At 38.8% G+C, this 18,127-nt stretch overlaps 2 protein-coding genes across 2 annotated transcripts in view; one reads left to right on the top strand and one right to left on the bottom strand.

Moving 5' to 3' along the window:
• The window catches only part of ano5b (anoctamin 5b), a 34,661-nt gene extending 17,951 nt beyond the window's left edge, over positions 1-16,710 (bottom strand). Inside the window, exons 1-3 of the mRNA XM_053616800.1 lie at positions 16,400-16,710; positions 8,835-8,879; positions 6,217-6,275 (exon numbers count right to left, since the gene is read on the bottom strand). Coding sequence (XP_053472775.1) covers positions 6,217-6,275; positions 8,835-8,879; positions 16,400-16,475 — 180 coding nt within the window. The 5' untranslated portion in view covers positions 16,476-16,710. The remainder of the gene's footprint in view (positions 1-6,216; positions 6,276-8,834; positions 8,880-16,399) is intronic.
• ano9b (anoctamin 9b) overlaps positions 8,567-18,127 on the top strand; it is a 34,733-nt gene continuing 25,172 nt past the window's right edge. Inside the window, exon 1 of the mRNA XM_053616801.1 lies at positions 8,567-8,808. Coding sequence (XP_053472776.1) covers positions 8,653-8,808 — 156 coding nt within the window. The 5' untranslated portion in view covers positions 8,567-8,652. The remainder of the gene's footprint in view (positions 8,809-18,127) is intronic.

The following is an 18,127-nucleotide window of genomic DNA, read 5'->3' as shown; positions in this document are numbered from 1 at the left end:
ACAACAGACAACTGAGCTAATATGATCACGGAAGCCTCTCTGAATTCCTGGACGAGGCTGTTGCTTTGGACATAGACTTCATTTAGCCATTGGTGAGTTGTGTTAACATTTTCTCCCCGATATAGTGTAATTCATTATTTATTTTGTTAATTTTATTAAAAGGTGCACTTAGTAACTCCACCATCGGTTGTGTGCTCAGTCCACTGCTATTAACCCTGCTGACTCATGACTGTTCTGCAAAGTTCAGTTCTAATCACATCATCAAGTTTGCTGATGACACTACAGGCGTGGGCCTCATCAGCAACAATGATGAGTCAGCGTACAGAGAGGAGGTGAACCAGCTCGCAGTATGGTCTAGAGACAATAATCTATCTTTGAATGTTGATAAGATTAAAGAGATGATTGTCGACGTCAGGAGGGCCCAAGTGGACTACTCGCCAATGCATATCAATGGAACGACTGTGGAGAGACTCAAAAGCTCTAAGTGTCTTGGTGTGCACATGACAGAAGACTTCTCTTGGACTCTCAACACCACCTGCCAAGCCAAGAAGGCCCAGCAGCACCTCCACTTCCTGAGGAAGCTAAAAAGAGCCAACCACCCCCCCCCCCCCCCCTTCTACGGAGGAACAACAGAGAGTGTCCTGACCAGCTGTCTGACCATGTGGTACAGGAACTGTACAGCCTTCAAATGCAAGACCCTACAGCAAATTGTGAGAACAACTGAAAAGATCATTAGAGTCTCTGTACCCTCTGACATCTCATTGAGCAACCACTAGATCCAAAAAGCCACCAGTATTATGGATGTTCCCCCTCACCCCCTCATGGATTCTTCACTCTCCTGCCATCTGGCAGAAGGTACGGGAGCATCAGTGCCACCAGCAGCAGACTCCGCGATAGTTTCTTCCCTGGAGCTGTGAGGCTCCACCCTACAGAGGTATCACATCCTGAGGTATCACACCCTACATAATGTGATACCTCACTGTTGTTATTATAGTGTTATTGTTATTATTGTTTTACTATGGTTGTGTTGTTCGTGTTATTGCTGTCAGTTCTAGTGTTGTTATTGTTACTATTGTTGTTACCTATGGGCCGTTCATCAAACAGTATCCTTATTCTGGACCAAAATTCCTCCTCAGTGTAACTAAGAAAGAAGTGGGTTTTATTTATAATTTAGAACAATGGAGAGCAATATAATAATTAATGGAGAGTAATATAGTAATCAGGAAAGCAATATCCAAATGCGAAGAGCCTCCATGACTTCATCACTCTAAAAGCCTTAGTCTGACTGCTAATTAAACGGGAGAAAGCTAATCCATATGAATTATTACAGACAGACACTCTCTTGGGCATGTTCGTGCAGAAGGAGCTCAGATCACTTTGGCATTCAGCCATTCTTCAAAAAGCCACCAGAACTGGTTAATGCATGGTATTGAACACTCCTGAATACAGCAATGCTCCAGGCTAACAACAGCAGCAATTGCTCAGAAATAAAGAAGGCGGCTGACACTACCAGAAATGTGTCTGAAAATCTATGTGCTCCATAAATCATTTAACTGCATATAAACAATCCTATTTAACATGATTCACTTTAACTATAGGTCTATATATGCTCTCCAGTAAATATGCATATTTTAATATGGAGTCAGGTTACTATACTTGTGTTTGAGGTCCATACATGCCATTCCTCATGCACACAAATACACACTGTGGATGAAAGTGCTGTGGTAGCTTTAAAAAAAAAAAAATAGATGGAGCATTATATTCACATGAGGCTGTACACAAAACACTATCATAATTAACAGTATAGAAAAGAAACATTTGCCTAGCATAGCAAATAAGCCAAATGTTTATAAAATGTAATAAATAAATACATACAATTTCTTAAAACCTTATTCTATTGTAAATGTACATGCACCCTGAACATACCTCTATTTGAGTCTGCATATCACTTACAAACCAGTACTATGTCCTAGGAGTTATATGGTGAATAGCGCGGATCCAGGGGATTCATGCTGCATGCTTTGTTTTCATGACTCACACTGAAAGCTGGCCTCACTCGTACCCTGTAGATAAGAGTTCAGTTAGTTTACTCCCTCTATATCCTGTGTTAAAGTGAAAGTGTCAACGCTTCCCGATATTCCCTCTTTCAAAACCTTCAGCTTCAACCTCCTGGAAAAATTTCTCTCTATATAAACTGAAAAGGTTTTCTTTAGTGCTTCGTATACAGGAATTCCTGTGAACAAGAAAACCCACCATTCATCTTCTGCGCTCTACAATTCAGAAGTATAAGAGAGACAGCTGCAATTTCTAACACTACCAGATATTTTTAGCTAGCTAATAACACTTATACTTCAGCCAAACACAGCCAGCAACATCAAGTCACACACTGAAATCAAAATGTGTAGGCTGTGGGGCCTTTTGTAGCAAGAGTTAATCTGAGAACAATGGTCATACGAGGATAACTGGGGCAATCTGTCTGTTCCACTTATCTGCTCACAGCAAGGACAAGGTGGAGTTTTAGAACAAAAAGCTCAGCTGTATACAGAAATATTTAAATAATAATTTAAGCCTTTTTGGATACAAACATGAGTTAATTTCATTAAGTGACACAACCTTCATAAATATTATGGCACTTCCCATCTGTAATAATTCTCAAACACTAAAAAAAAAAAAAAAAAAAAGCTTCTCAAGCCTACCATATGTCATCTTCTGTATACATAATTTTATATGAAAGATGCAATTTATAGGGATCAAGTATACATGTGCCTCTTCACACATTTTTTTTTTTTAATTCTGATATGAAATGGTAGAAGTCATCAGTGTGCTGTGTTTGACTGAAATGTATTTTATCATACGTTTCCTTTTTAGGTGCCAAAGGAAGGCTAAATGCAGGCAGGAACTGAAGTACAAGGGAAGAGGATCGTGGGGAAAACAGATAACCCGTGCTGTATGGTATTCACTGCAGGCACTTGTTTGGTCATACTACAATTTCATAGAATCGAGAAAATGTCAATTCAAATGTAACTCACTCTGTCGCCACATCTCTTTTCATTGTCGCGTCGTTGCTTTCTAGTTTGAATGAAGGGAGAGCATACCAACTTTATTGCCACCTACATAGGCATGTTCTGGTATGACATTTTGACGGTATGATAACCTTAAGCAAAAATATCATGGTTTCACGGTATTGTGATTACAGCTCTAAATGTGTTATTTTTAAATGGCTGGGTAAAAAACAACTTCTTTCCACTGAACACAATATATTTTATTTTTAAGCAAAATATAGAATATTTGGAACAGCAGTAAACATGTATGTCAGGTTAAATAACTATAAAATAACGTCAAATAATGCTATAAAATCGACTGTTATTTCAGTGTTGATGCACATATACACACAAGGAGAGAGACAGCGAGAGTGTATCACACACATACACACAGTCTCTCTCCGTACAACACACAAACAGTGGCAAAGACACCGGAGAGCCAGCAGTTGTTTTTTTTTGGTTGTTTTTAGATGTCGTGATTTTGAACAGATGTACACAATGGTGGAGGACTTAAACAAAAGTATAGATGTGATACCATCTAATTACAGGAACGGTATAACGGAAAATTTTAGTGGTTTTGAAACCATGACTTTTTCAAACCGCGATATTCCTTGAAACCGGTAACCGGCCCATGCCTACTCCTACATAGTTAGGAGGATGGTCAGAAACACAAAGAAAACTTCAAAGATTACAGCATCTTTGTTGAAATGAAGTCATGTTCCAACATCAAAAAAAACATGCAATGACAACAAAGCTTCTTTGTATAGGCCATCTGCCTAAGACTCCACCTCCAGATCGAATCGTAGTGTCTATAAATTGAATATAAATGCGCCTATTTCTAAAACTATGGACTAATGAGATGATAAATATCCATGTCTGTGCATCTGAATTACATTTACAAATTAAACATTAACACTAAACCCAATTGCCTACATTATAGTACAGGCTCCTGTGTTTACATTTGTGATTATGAACAGTATTGTTTATTATTATTATTATTCATAATCCACCACTATAACATCCCCGCTATAAATACTGAGCATATTAATATTGATTATTGAACTGTAACTCAAACATTTTTCAGGCTGTTAAAACGTGTGAAACCTTGAGTAGAATCATACAGCTATACCAGTGATGAAACTGACAAATAAGGAAGCTGGTGGTGGAAACTTTGATTATGGACCAATGGAAAAGACGTAAAAAGAAACCATAGAATTTGCTGGCCAACAGTTTAGGATTAGCTAATTTTACTAAGAAAAGGAAGTACACATTCCTTTCTTCTTGCGTTTGTAATTAAAACATTATAACAATGTAGTTTAATGTACACTGAAGTATATGAAACCAAGTATACCAGTTAGCTCCAAGGAAACCCAGAAAAATTCTGATTAGCTTGGTGTGGCATCTTCAAACTAACTGTGATTATTTTAAGCAAATAGTAATGTGTTACATGCCAGTAATATGGTCATTAAATCACCAAGTTCTGATATCTTGACGCAATAACTATATTTAGTATTGAATACTTTTAAGTCTTGTCAGTCACAGTAGCAAGTGCATCCAAATTCCTTTTGGATGCATCAAAAGGTTGCCAAATACTGCTGCTTGGCAAAAACAATAATGCACTGAGCAATAATCACCCACCAGCAAACCCTGTTGCCCTGCCAAAAGACAGGCTGAGTTCCAAATAAATCTCTATTCACTACTTATGCACTCTGATATATTAAATATAATAGTATAATATAATAACGAGAGAATAATATAATAGCCCTGCAAAAAATGCAGACAAGATCGCAAGGGCATTTCCTTTTTTGTCTGCATAGAATGCGGAAGAGAAAAGTGCCACTGAGAATGGAAGGACTGCTATTAGTTTTTTTCCTGACAGCTGAATCAGACCAGTTTAGACATTGTAAATAAAATGGCACAGGGACATTGCATTTCCGTTTTCATTTGGGCAGTGCAGAAAAATGCAAATGCAAATTCACGCTTTGCAACTGAACTTGTGTTAAATTATGCACACCCTTTAGGGAAATGCAACAGCAAACACATCATTTTCTAATAAGAGTTTGAATTTGAACAAAGTACAGAAAATAGCCAATATTTAAAAGTCAATATTTCATCAATATTTAAAACTGCCACTTTAATTCATTTTAATCTTGGTTTAATGTTCATTCCTATTTCAGGTGTTTTGTACTGTAAAGTACTGTACTTTACTGTAAAGTACTGTAAAGTATGAGTTCTGTACTTTCTGACATCATGTTCATAATACAGAAAAGCCATATCCGTAATGCTTATATAATTGACAATCAACAGTAATATACACATCAAAACAACATGAATTAAAAAAAAAGAATAATAATTGTTAAAATTTGTTCAAATGTAAAATCTCCCAAAACACTGCCACATACAGAACAGTTATGTATTTATCTGTAATACAGCTGTAATATACTGTATAGAGTACATAAATATTTTACTTTTCATTCTCTTAGGTCACATGACCTATGCAAACTGCAAAGCTTGTGCTCGCAACGAGACACTTTGCAAGTCAACACAAGTTCAAACGTCCGATCCGGAAATGCCGAAAAACCCAGAATCCTTGATTAATTGAATGCAAGATTTTGACTGGCACTGAACGTAGTACTGATCTCATAAATAAATAAATAAATAAATAAATAAATAAATAAATCTGTCTGTATAGATGATGTTGAATGAATAGCCAACGAGAATTATATGAGAAGCAACCAACAAGAATTATATGAGAAGCCCTGATGTATTTAACAGCATGTTTGTGGTGTTACCAAAATATTCCAACGTTTAACCTACAGGCAACACCACAAGTAACAGGTGTGCTACAGTCAGTAGTTGTACCTACATCTATACCTATGCTTGATAAAATGGTCAGTGAGTATATGCACAAGGTAGATGTAGCTCACTGTTTATGGGAGAACAATGTATGGTTTAAGATAATTATTAAAGGTGAAAGATTTATGAACAAGTCAGCGTTTGATTGCTCAATAGAGAGACAGACAGATAGAGAGACAGACAGATAAGTTGCATCATTGAAGTAAGCCATTCAACACAAACAAACACACATAAATCATAGTATTAAAACAATATTTAACTTGTACATTTATCTCCCAATGTATACGCAGTACTCAGCTAGAGATGGATGTACGCTTACCTCCCGATGACCCGGCAGTTGTGTCCCTTTGACCGAGATGGAGAGGAGACCGTTATTGTCTGTGGATACACAAGCAGTCCAATTATGCAAAGCACTAGAGCACAAAGATCATCATAAGATCAATGACAGAACACTGAAACACTTAAGATGATCTTAACACTACAAAGCTTTTGGTGAAATTGTCTAAATCGCTCGTTGTGTATCGGTGTAAAAATGGTTTATTTTACATGAGAGAACTACAATGGCTGAGAAGTGCATACATGTACAATCAAGATGCCTTTTAAACATAACTGCATGGAAAGTGATCATAGACACATTAAGCTTCAACAAATTTTATATGATCTACTACAAAGATAATTATGAGAATTGTGTGTTTATTCTATAAAAGGGCCGAGTTTAGGCTCTGCGCTTCTCGTTGTATGCAGAATTTAATACTAAAGGAAAAAAGCTCTGTACAACACAGTTGTATGTTCTGCAGTTTAGCAGCAAGTTAACTGTAGTTTTTCCTCTGTAGTGGTAGAAAAAGATATTTCTGTTGTTTTTTTGTTGGATTTGGTTTTGTATTGTGGTAATTATTTAGTTCTTTTAATCTCTCAGTCATAATATAAAACAGGCCATTATCTCTAACAGTACATCAATCATCGAGCAGGCATACTGACTGGAACATTACTATGTGTCTCCATCCACACACACTATTACAATCCACTGAAATGGAAAAGTGAAAACACGCATGCAGTATTGACTCAAGTTAATCTAACTAAATGTGAAATATGGGGGAGTGAGGAAATGGAAATCTTGTGTCTGACTTAGAGGTCAAAGGTCAAATTTGAATTCTCTGAGGTCTGTGTTACTGGAACACATCTGACAACCACCATGGAAAAAAGGAAACGTTGAAAGGTTACAGGCTAAAACTGTTGTATGTTTGCAGTTTGGTCTGTGTGCTTGTTGTGCTAAACATTATGCACAGGCTGAGTAACTATATAGTACATCAGACATGACAAAAAATAAATTAAAAAAATCAAACAGCATTAACAGAGCTGGGATTCTCAGACCAGTCAGCTTGGAAAATTTTCTAACAAAGAAACAGAGACGATTTTCTGGTATCTCTTGGTCACAAACATGTGCACCACTTATATCACCAAAGCTGACAGTACAGATTTGAGAGAACGCTGATGGAATGACAGGACTTCCCGTGGGTTGTGCATAGCGCCACATACACATACTTGCACAATATGAACACCGCAAACCTAGATGAGCAAAGTCCCGCTCCACCCACACACACACACACACACAAACCACAGTTATGTTGAGCAGACAGAATCAAACTGTATTGCACAATTAACATTTTAAAAGCATCTATCATTACTGTGTACATATAAATACGTCATGTTTATATTCACTTGGAAAACCAAAAAGGCCATAAGAAGAAAAGATGTTTTTTGCATGACTCAAGCACAAATATACACTATATGGTCAAAAGTATGTGGACATCTGACCTTCCCAACCATATGAGGGCTTCTGACAAACTGTTGGCACAAAGTTGGACGCACACAATGGTATAGAACGTTTTTGTATAATATAGCATTACAATTTCCCTTCACTGGGACTAAGGGGTCTATTCCAAACCTGTTCCAGCATGACGATGCACGAGGTCCATGAAGACAAGGCTTGCCAATGTTGGTGTGGAAGAAATCAAATGTCCTGCACAGAGACCTCAACCCCACTGAATACCTTTAGGATGAACTGGAACACCGACTGCACCCCAGGCCTCCTCACTCAACATCATGGCATGACATTATTAATCCTCGAGGCTGAATGCTCACAAATCCCCACAGCCACGCTCCGAAATCTAGTGGAAAGCCTTCCCAGAAGAGTGGACGTTATTATAACAGATAGAAGGACTAAACCTGCCATAGGATATTCAACAAGCACATACGGGTGTGACGGTCAGGTGTCCACATAATTTTGGCCACAGTGTATGTACTGTTTTTCATGTTTAAAAATGTTTTATATTTTGTATTGTTAGGGAGAGTTGATACCATACGGAAATTTACTAGATGCATTCAAACCAAGTCTGAATATCACTGTATTTCACATACTCTCCAGCACTCATTAGTTCAAACAGAGAATACAGGGAGCCTTTAGAATGTGAAATAATTATACACACCAACACACAGCAAGGGAAGTGTACAATGTCAGAGACCAGGCTATTGAGCGGGCCCTCGCTGCCAGTCGCTTGAGTGGCGTGGGTGTAAATGAAAGATAGGACTAATCAGAACCTCACAGCCCACTCTGTACGTGATGGCAAAATGTGCGTCACAGTGTGTTGGCTTGGACTCTTACAGACAGTAAGCAGACACAAATATACAGTGTGGCACACAAGCACACGCTTACCACTAACAGCAAAAGAAGTTAAGCGGAAATTAAGACATCCATATGGAAATAAAGACAAGATCAGAAGAACAAAAGACGGATGTAAGAAGAGGGATTGGCAAACAAGTGAAAACTGAGCAAAGCCCAGGCCTCGACTTCAAGCAGACGTCAGTACACAGTGGTGGAAAAAAGCGTCGGATGGACAGACGGACGTCACATGTACGGTAGACACATTCAGTCCATACCTGTGAGAAAGGTTTTCTTGTAACCGGTCAATACTGCAAAGCCATCTTAAGCAGGGTGACACCAAGAAGTCAGGGCAGAGGAACAAAACAAAAGCAAAGACATATTTTGGTAGATGCAAAAAAACAAAGGCAAAAAACCCCCAGAGAAAACAACAATAGAAACACTGTAAAAGAAGGCGGTTAAGGAAATAATAAACAAACTTAAATCAATAGATAATCTATCTATCTTATCTCTGTAGCCCAGGCAATTCTTGTATAAGCTCTTTTGAAATGCAACTTTGTAATATGAGAGCTCTGGGTGATAGCCAACATGTTACAGCTATTGTTGTGGGTGTTATTTTCTCCTAGACCTGGTGATAATTTTGCAGGTGATGAGTGCTGGGAAAAGGACACCTGTTATACCTGGTTACAGAATATTATACTCGCATCACTGTATCAAATGAAAAGCTAATGTAATGAATACATTCAAGGGTAGTTCCAAATGAACTATTAAAGGGTTGTATGAAAATTTAAATATAAACCATAACATCCTGTAGTTTGCGTACTGAAGTTCATGAATTCGGGGCTGATTTGAAATAACATTAAAACTGTAGATTCCAGTAATGATGATATAACAACATTTTAACACTCTGTAATGGAAAATGTAGCTTAAATGTCAAGATTTTCCATTAATTGTTTAAAGCAGCGGTCACCAACCCAGTTCCTAGAGATCTACCTTCCTGAAGACTTTAGCTCCAACCCATAATTGTGCCCACCTGGCCATCTAATCATTAGCTGTGTCCCAAATGATAAGGTTTTATAAGGTTATTTTTTCATTCAACATCTGAGTCTGATAGCCCATCCCCCTCCGCTATCCAACATTCCACACTTCATTTTTTTGGTTTATTAAGTGCACAATCCTGGTATTTAAAGTGTACTTTTTCTATTTGGAATTCAGTGTGAACACAATACTCACACTATTTATACAACAAAATGGCTCTTTATAGTGCATAAGTACACGAATTAAGAAGTTCTTGATCAACTAAAACAGGTGCGTTAGATTTTGGTGGAGATTAAACATGCAGGAAAGTAGATCTCAAGGAGTGAGATCTCCAGTGTGAGCACTGGTTTAACGAGTCCAGTGTCAGGACCTATTAAAGAGCTCTATAAAGTGTACACAGACAGTATGCAAATACGTCATATTCCACTGCTGCATTCCCTTCACTGGTTTCCTACAGCTGCGCAAGTATTTAAATCCTCAAGACCTGCTTACAAAACCAATGAACACTCATCATGCAGTCGAAAATGTATTACTTATTTACTTATCTATCCACCCTCATGCCCAGACAACGAAGCACTTCTTCCAGTCATGCCAGACAAGAGCTTCCGACAAATGCTATAATTGTATACTGTATGTAAATGCATTTGTAGCTAAATGTTTTCTTGAGAACTAGCAAGTATGTACTAAGTTGCTTGGTGATCAGTTCCCAGAGATGCTACAGTAAGCCAAAGAGCAGAATGAAAGCTGGCTCTGCTCCAAGGTTTAAGACTGCTCTTGAATTTCACAACCTCATTCATTCCAGTTAAGTAACTCCAAAACTATTTTACCTGAGGGCATCTCTGTTTCAAATACAGGCCTTCTAGAATAATTTTGGGTTTGTTCTAATAAGACCACAGTTCTCCACATTAAGGACTACTTTCAAATTGTAATCAAGCTTAAACTCAATCAGACAATCTTCCTATCTAATCACACAATCTTTCTAAAATCAGATTACTATTAGCCCACATATAAACAGCTGGGAAATTCGCATTCCCCTACAAGTACATTTAGATTCTCTGTGATGGTGAGTCGCAGCTGGGGAAAAAAGCAGTGACTGGCAGGTGTGCAAGTCTTTATTCTTAGAGGTTGACAGATACTGGATAACACTACCATCCAAAAAGTACTGAGGAGCAGGATGAATAGGACAGGTGCACAGCTTGGTTTTACTTTTCTTAACTCAAACCAAAAGCATTCCAAAGATGAGGCAAGATCTGTATTAACATACAAAAACGGTCTCTTTAAATTAAGAGTTTCATCTTCAGGTTAGATTTCCTTCATCTATCACATTCAGATGTTGCTGACAGGAAAAAAAAACTGCTGTGCAAATATGCTTGCATGATTTTAGATGAGGCGTTCACCTCATGCATAGCCTTGTTTTAGGCCTCTGTGCAGACTTATCTTCCTGTCTTTCTGAAACAGTCCCAGTAGGGAGTTGTTTGTGAGTGTTTGATAAGGAGAATTAATATTTCTATGACTGTAGTAAGGAAGCTCCTTGGTGTGTGTGGTTTTGGGTGCTGTCAGTAAACAGACATTTCGCTAAGTCAAAGTGTTATTTTTGGTTTCTTGGTCACGTTTGATTGACGTATCGGACATGCCGGGTTGGGGGTTATTCTAAAGGATGTGGTAATGTGTTCAAAGTGCTGTAATAAGTGGTGAAAACTAAAGCTGACAATTTCATGCAGAAAATTTGGACATAGGTATCTATAGCATCACTTGGAATCATTTACCAACAAGATCTCTGACATTTCGCAAAAGAATATGATCAAGATAATCTTGCGTTTTTCAGTAGGTTTGTGAACAAATGCTAGCACAGAATTAAAGACAGCCACAAATGCCCAGACACATGACATCATTTTAAAGACCAGCACAATAGCATAGCAGTTACTACCTGTGCAGAGTTTTGCACGTACTCCCAGTGTCCCTATGGGTTTCCTGAGTGTTTCCAGTTTTTCAACCCACCTTCCAAAAATATTCCAGTAGGTGCACCTGCTAAGACAAATTGTCCCTAGGTGTGAATGATTGTGTCAGTGTGTGCGCGCATGGTGCCCTGCGATGAACTTGCATCCCATCTAAGGCCTATTCTCACCTTACCTTTTCAAGGAGTAGTCCCTGGATACACTGTGGCCCCAACCAGGAAAAAGTGGTTACTGAAGATGCAGGATATTCAACAGGTTTCATGTGCTGTTATTTACAGTATATTAATAAATCAGGTCTGTTGGTATTCCTGCTCCAAACACACTTATTTTTATACAACCCTTGTGTGTAAATGTCTGACTTTCCAGCTGGCTACTAGAAAGATCATCACAACTATAAAACAGAAAATTCCATTACTGAGTCTTGTTGCCATAGCAACTCTGGCTCTCTTCTGCTCCTAGTCTCTGATGTGTTTGCTTTACTCTCAAAGACACATGCCAGAGTAAACAGACATAGGACGCCTGCTGTTTGCCCTGAAAGGTTTTATTTGGGCTACACGACTAGGCCAATGTTTCAATATTATTTCATTAAAAATTTTAGAATAGATATTTAGAACATCTTACACCGATTTTACTAGCAAGTGTGAGACTTCATTGACACAATACACATCTCATATTACAACGTACTGTTGAGAACTGAAGGCTGGCAAAAATGTCATAAGTCCAGTATTACCGCTAAAAAGAATACTTCATCCATCCAACTAGAGACTTGGTGGATGATGGATGATGATGGATGCTTTAATTACTAATAATGAATTACACTTAATATTGCTCCAAGTCTTCCTCTTGTCAAACAACTATAGTCTGAAGAATGAAAAGATACTCTATCTCACACACACGCAGACACACACACACACACACACACACACACACACACACAATAAGAGGTTCATGAATGTGAATGCTTCATGGTCTCCATATGGTTTGTCCTGATTAGAGAATGGACAGATAAAAGGGGGAAACAGATGACACCACACTCAGTCACTTCATTAAACACAAGTACTTCAGGAAGATCCTTACTTAAGAGTGTGCTGAATTCTGTTTAAACAAGCCTAGGCTAGTCATGCTTGCCTGGTTTAGCTTGATTGCTGTCAACAGCACAGCATTTCACATGTACCACAGAGGTTAGAATGGGATCAGACTTCTCTATCGTACTGCTGAGAAAAATCCATGTGTTCCTGCTATCTTGCAAGGTATTCATCGCTGAAATATGACTCAGTGTTACGCTCTGCTCAGTCTCCTGCAATTTTTTCAACAATGTGGTGGTCACGTGGGGGCCCAAACACACACCCTCACTATATTTTTAGAAATGTGATATGAACTGTGCTCTCTATTAACTTTCCTGAAGGTGGTACTTCTGGTGTTAAATTGAGCAGCATCAGGCAAATATACAGGAATTTAAATCGTATGTTTTTGGGAGGTGGGAGGAAACTGGAGAAGCCGGAAGAAAAAGCACAGAAACTCGCACAAACAGTAACCCCAGCTAAGGGTCGAGGTCAAAATCGGAGAAAAAATATTCAACCTAGAATTTTGGCCATGGTGCATCTTAATTGCATTTTATTTCTCATCTTTAATATTCCAGATTAAATCACTGCAGCACTGCTGAATAGATTGGGGATCTGGCTGAGGTTTTCCATGGCCTAGCACTTCTCCCAAATGCTGCATGGTTAACGAACACTAATCAACCTGCCACAGAGACCTGGATCAACAGCTTCTCTGCTGCTGACTCATCCCAGCTCCATAGAGTTCACTAGTGGGTTGGGACACTTGTACAGAGGATTATACTACAGAATTCAACGACTACAGGGCTAACCACATAATTTTAGTATCAGCGGAAGGCAGTAAAATAGCACAGCCTTTAGAATAGACGGCAATCATTAACTCGTTGACTTTTTACAATCATCCGGATTGTGTTTGAAGTCTTGGCCTATACTCCTTCGAGGCCATCTTTTATTAGATTATGTTGACGGATCTGAAAAGAAAAAAAAAACCTCACTGCATACAGTGGAAAAGGTATTAGCCATGATTCACACTGAAAGATTTGATAAGAGGGGTGTTTACTCCCATGTTGTGTCAGAACAGAAGTCACACCATGGTGAAGCCGAAACACTTACTCCCTTAGCAGTCTCTTTTCTCTCTCTTGACGTTACTAAGACCAAAAAAAATGCAGCTTATCATGTTACCAAGAAACTGGAAAGCACAACCTTCTCTGTCCTAAAGATGTTCCTGTGGTGGAAAACGTAATAATTGCTTAAAAAGCACTGACACTGGAGACTCCTTCCATAAAGACTAAATAAAGAAAAATAATAAATAAATAAAAAACTAAATAAAGTCTCCTTACAGAAAGCATCATCATATCAGCAAATAAATACCTTCTGACCGATCAGATTTGAGTATTCACTGTGGTATAAATAAAATAAATCAAACATGATCCAGTCCACTGTTTCAGGCCTCATAGTGAGTATACCATCAGTGCATCCCAGGAACGAGATTTCAGGTTGTTGTTAATTTGAACGTCAGAATATTTTAGGGGTTGATTTCGGTCACAGCCACATGCCCAAAGGAATGAAAATGCTGTATGAGGTCGCTTTACAGATGTTACAATATCAGCACAGCCGCATTGCTCAGAATAGAACATGACCTCAGCTGCCTGATCTGTCTCTGGTGATTCAGACTTGGTTCCCATCTGGGTTAGGATAACTTGATCAAGTAAAATCTGAATTTAATTACATCTCCTGTAGTGGATCCATACAGCAGCACACGGAGTCTGAAGGCACTGTGTACAGTTATGCTACCCGTGTTCTATGATTCCAAATGCCTCCCATTTCCCTATATAAAAGGCACTACATACACCGATCAGCCATAACATTAAAACCACCTGCCTAATATTGCCTTGTGCCGCCAAATCAGCTCTGACCGGTCAAGGCACAGACTCCACAAGACCTCTGAAGGTGTGCTGTGGTATCTGGCACAATGTTAGCAGCAGATCCTTTAAGTCCTGTAAGTTCTGAGTTGGGGCCTCCATGGCTCGGACTTGTTTCTCCAACACATCCCGAAGATGCTCGATCTGATTGAGATCTGGGGAATTTGGAGGCCGAGTCAACATCTTGAACTCTTTATCATGTTCCTCAAACCGTTCCTGAACAATTTCTGTAGTGTGGCAGGGTGCATTATCCTGCTGAAAGAGGCCACTCCCTCTGCAACAACGTTTAGGTAGGTGGTACGTATCAAAGTAACATTGTAGGCACTTTTGGCAGTAGACAGGGGTCAACACGTGCACTCTGACCAGTCTGCGGCTACACAGCAAGCTACGATGAACTGTGTTCTGATGCCTTTCTATCACAGCCAGCATTAACTTTTTCATCAGTTTGTGCTACAGTAAAGTAGCTCTTCTGTGAGATTGGACCAGATGGGCTAGCCAACGCTCCCCACGTCCATCAATGAGCCTTGGCCGTCCATGACCCTGTCGCCGGTTCACCGTTTGTCCTTCCTTGGATCATTTTTGGTAGGTATTAACCAGTGCATACCGGGAACCCCTGCAGTTTTGGAGATGCTCTGTCTCAGATGTCTAGCCACTACAATTTGGCCCTTATAAAAGTCGCTTAGATCATTACACGTGCCCATTTTTCCTGCTTCCACCACATCAATTTCGAGAACTTTCTTTCTGTTATTCACGTCACCCGTCAGTGGTTTTAATGGTACGGCTGATCGATGTACGGTACATATTAATGGCTCCAACACCCTTTGTAGTGCCCCATGTGTCCTTAAAATACGCCTTCCATGTGAGATTTTTCTTCTTCATATATGCCACAAATATACTGCCGCCCTCTGGACTGTCGTAAATAATAATTAGTGCTCCTGATGAGGAGTAAAATCTGTTCCTGCACTACTGTAGTGAAATCAGGTGCTCAAACGCTGAATCACAAATCACACCCAACTCCCTACATACTGTACAAGCACTGCATAGCATATGAAAGAACTGCTTCCACATCCTATTTAGTGCACTACGTGTCCAACAGGGAGGCGTTTTGGGACTCGGAACCAAACACACCCTGTGAGAAAACCCGCTCCCCAGTGTAAACTTTCACAGGTTGTGTAGGGTTTAACCAAGCAGACCACGGAGGCTATTTTAGGGACGTAGGGAGGAAGGGAAAACAGCTAATCACCTGTATATTCACTGGCATAAAGTTGGCTTGGCGTTGAACGTTCGATATTCGCAGATATGCGGAAATTAAGGGACCGTCTCTAAAGTTACATACGACATTGTTAAACACGTTTCTAACTTCAATAGCATTTGAAGGGAATGACTTACAATCATTTACCCAATGGTACAAGTGTTCATGTAGGTGTCAGCTACAACGCACAGCTTTTAGATTTTTGATATTTATTCAAATAAGCTATTAAATCATATATACAAATTGCCATGTATTTTATTACTGCATGGGCTCATACACAAAATATACCATAATTTAAAGCTCAATAGCATTTGAAGGGAATGATTACAGTTGGTTGTGTGACTGTACAAGTGTTCGTCTAGTTGAAAGGTATGATGCACACCTTTTAAATTTTTGAACGTCCAACGTCAAGCTAACTTTATGCCAGTTGTATACTGGAGATTTATATATGTAATACGTTGTTAGCTTGTATATATGTTAAACGACCAATGTCAGGCTCTGTTTCGCTACCAAAAAACACCAACAACTCTGTCTCTCCTGAAGTAATGTCAGAGGCATAAACATGAAATTGTGTTAAAATGTAGCTTCTTTTGTATCTACTTCGCATTCACTAGCTACCTTCCACATGAGCGTCCGCTTTGTTGGTCATCTCTAGAAGAGTGGCATCTTTCGTCTTTCCCGTTATCCTTTTCATCTTCACCAAAAGAAAGCACTTCGTCGAGTTTTTGCTCGTTTGTTTGTTTGTTTGTTTTCACTCCGGTAAACCACAAAACATCCTGCTGTTAAAGCTTCGACAAGTTCATTTTATCGACAATCTACTTTCTGGGACGGAAATGCTCACTATAGCTACTCCAGTTCATACATCCAATTCCTAAATCAGCGACAAGGGCGAAGGTTGGCTCCTAAATCGATTCATACTCCCTTGACAAGTGCACTACATTCTACATATGCGCTGTACTACTGAATATACTATCTAGTGCACTCGATGTTTAGGAAAGAGCCATTTGAGGTTCAGTCTAAGGTGTACTGAAATGGGAGTGGTTTTAAACACGTCAGATTCTTTCTGGAAAAAAAAGCCTGGAATTTTTTATTTTGGGTTTCTCTCATAATTTCCCGAAATGTTTGGTGATGATGTATCTTACCTGAGGACCTACACTAGCTGAGCTAGCATAGACAGTGATTAATGGATTATATTTCAATTTGATTAAAAAATTATTATTTTTTTAAATCATTATATGTTAGGTTTTGTTATGACCTTAAAGAAATTAGGTTTATTGAATGTTTAAGTATTAGCCTATACTTATGTGCTAAAATATAAATGTTCTAAAATATAAAGACGGTGTGTTTGCTAACAGGGTGATTGAGAGATTCATGCCAGTACTAGCACTTTTACAGTGCTACCACAGCCTACAGTATAGACAGTGACCTCACAATTGTCTAGTTTTTCAGTAAACATACATTAAAGTCACACATTCTTCCTCAGTAAACATTATATCCTGGTCATTGTTGTGGTGGATCCAGCGCCTATCCTGGGAATACAGGAATGGTATGTCAGTCCACTATAGGGCTCTGTAGCATATATTCAGTTAGATGGTTTACATAGCATAATAGGTTTAATTGGAACTTATAGACTATAGTTCCTGAAAATACCTTCCTGTGTTGCATTATGTACCTGGGATCCCTATATAATCACAGTGGCAAATAAATGTTCATCTATTATAGGCTTATTTACTTTTACTTTTTACCTACGTCTGCAATTCTTTATCCATATGATTGTTCCTTTAGTAATGATGGAGCTGATAATCGGTCAGTCTTTTTTGATTGATATCGATCGATATCACGGTTTAGATTTTTGCTCCAACACCAGATGCTTTAACTGTGCTACTGCACTCATGTCTGTGTACAAGCAACATATAGCCAGAGATTTGAGACCTAAATTGATTTTTCCCCCAGATGCTCTGGCTGATAGTTTGTTCCAGCTGATATACTTAGTTAAAGTAATATATCTTAAAGGTTTTAGATTAGTTCACAGCTTCTGTAGAAATATCCTGTAGAAATAATGTAACTTTATTATTTTTGGGTCATAAAATCATGTCACATTGATTTGTAAAGAAAGAGCTGAAATAATTTTTTTTTCTTGTGTTTGTCTCCCTCTGCTGGTCAGACTGAAAATCGGTCACTAAAAAGTGCCAGTATCAGAAACCCAAGAGAAGGGGATTGCTATCCCAGGGTTTCAAATGGAATTTAGAGAGTGGAGTCGTGCTTCTGTTTGCCAATAATATTACAGTACCAAGGCATGGTGGCTTTGTGGTTAACACGTTTCCCTCACACTTCCGGGGCTGGAAA

The sequence above is a fragment of the Ictalurus furcatus genome, chromosome 27 (assembly GCF_023375685.1).
Source record: "Ictalurus furcatus strain D&B chromosome 27, Billie_1.0, whole genome shotgun sequence".
In the NCBI taxonomy this organism is placed as follows: domain Eukaryota; kingdom Metazoa; phylum Chordata; class Actinopteri; order Siluriformes; family Ictaluridae; genus Ictalurus; species Ictalurus furcatus.
Note: the sequence above shows the minus strand (reverse complement) of the source record. Positions and strands in the feature narration are given on the sequence as shown.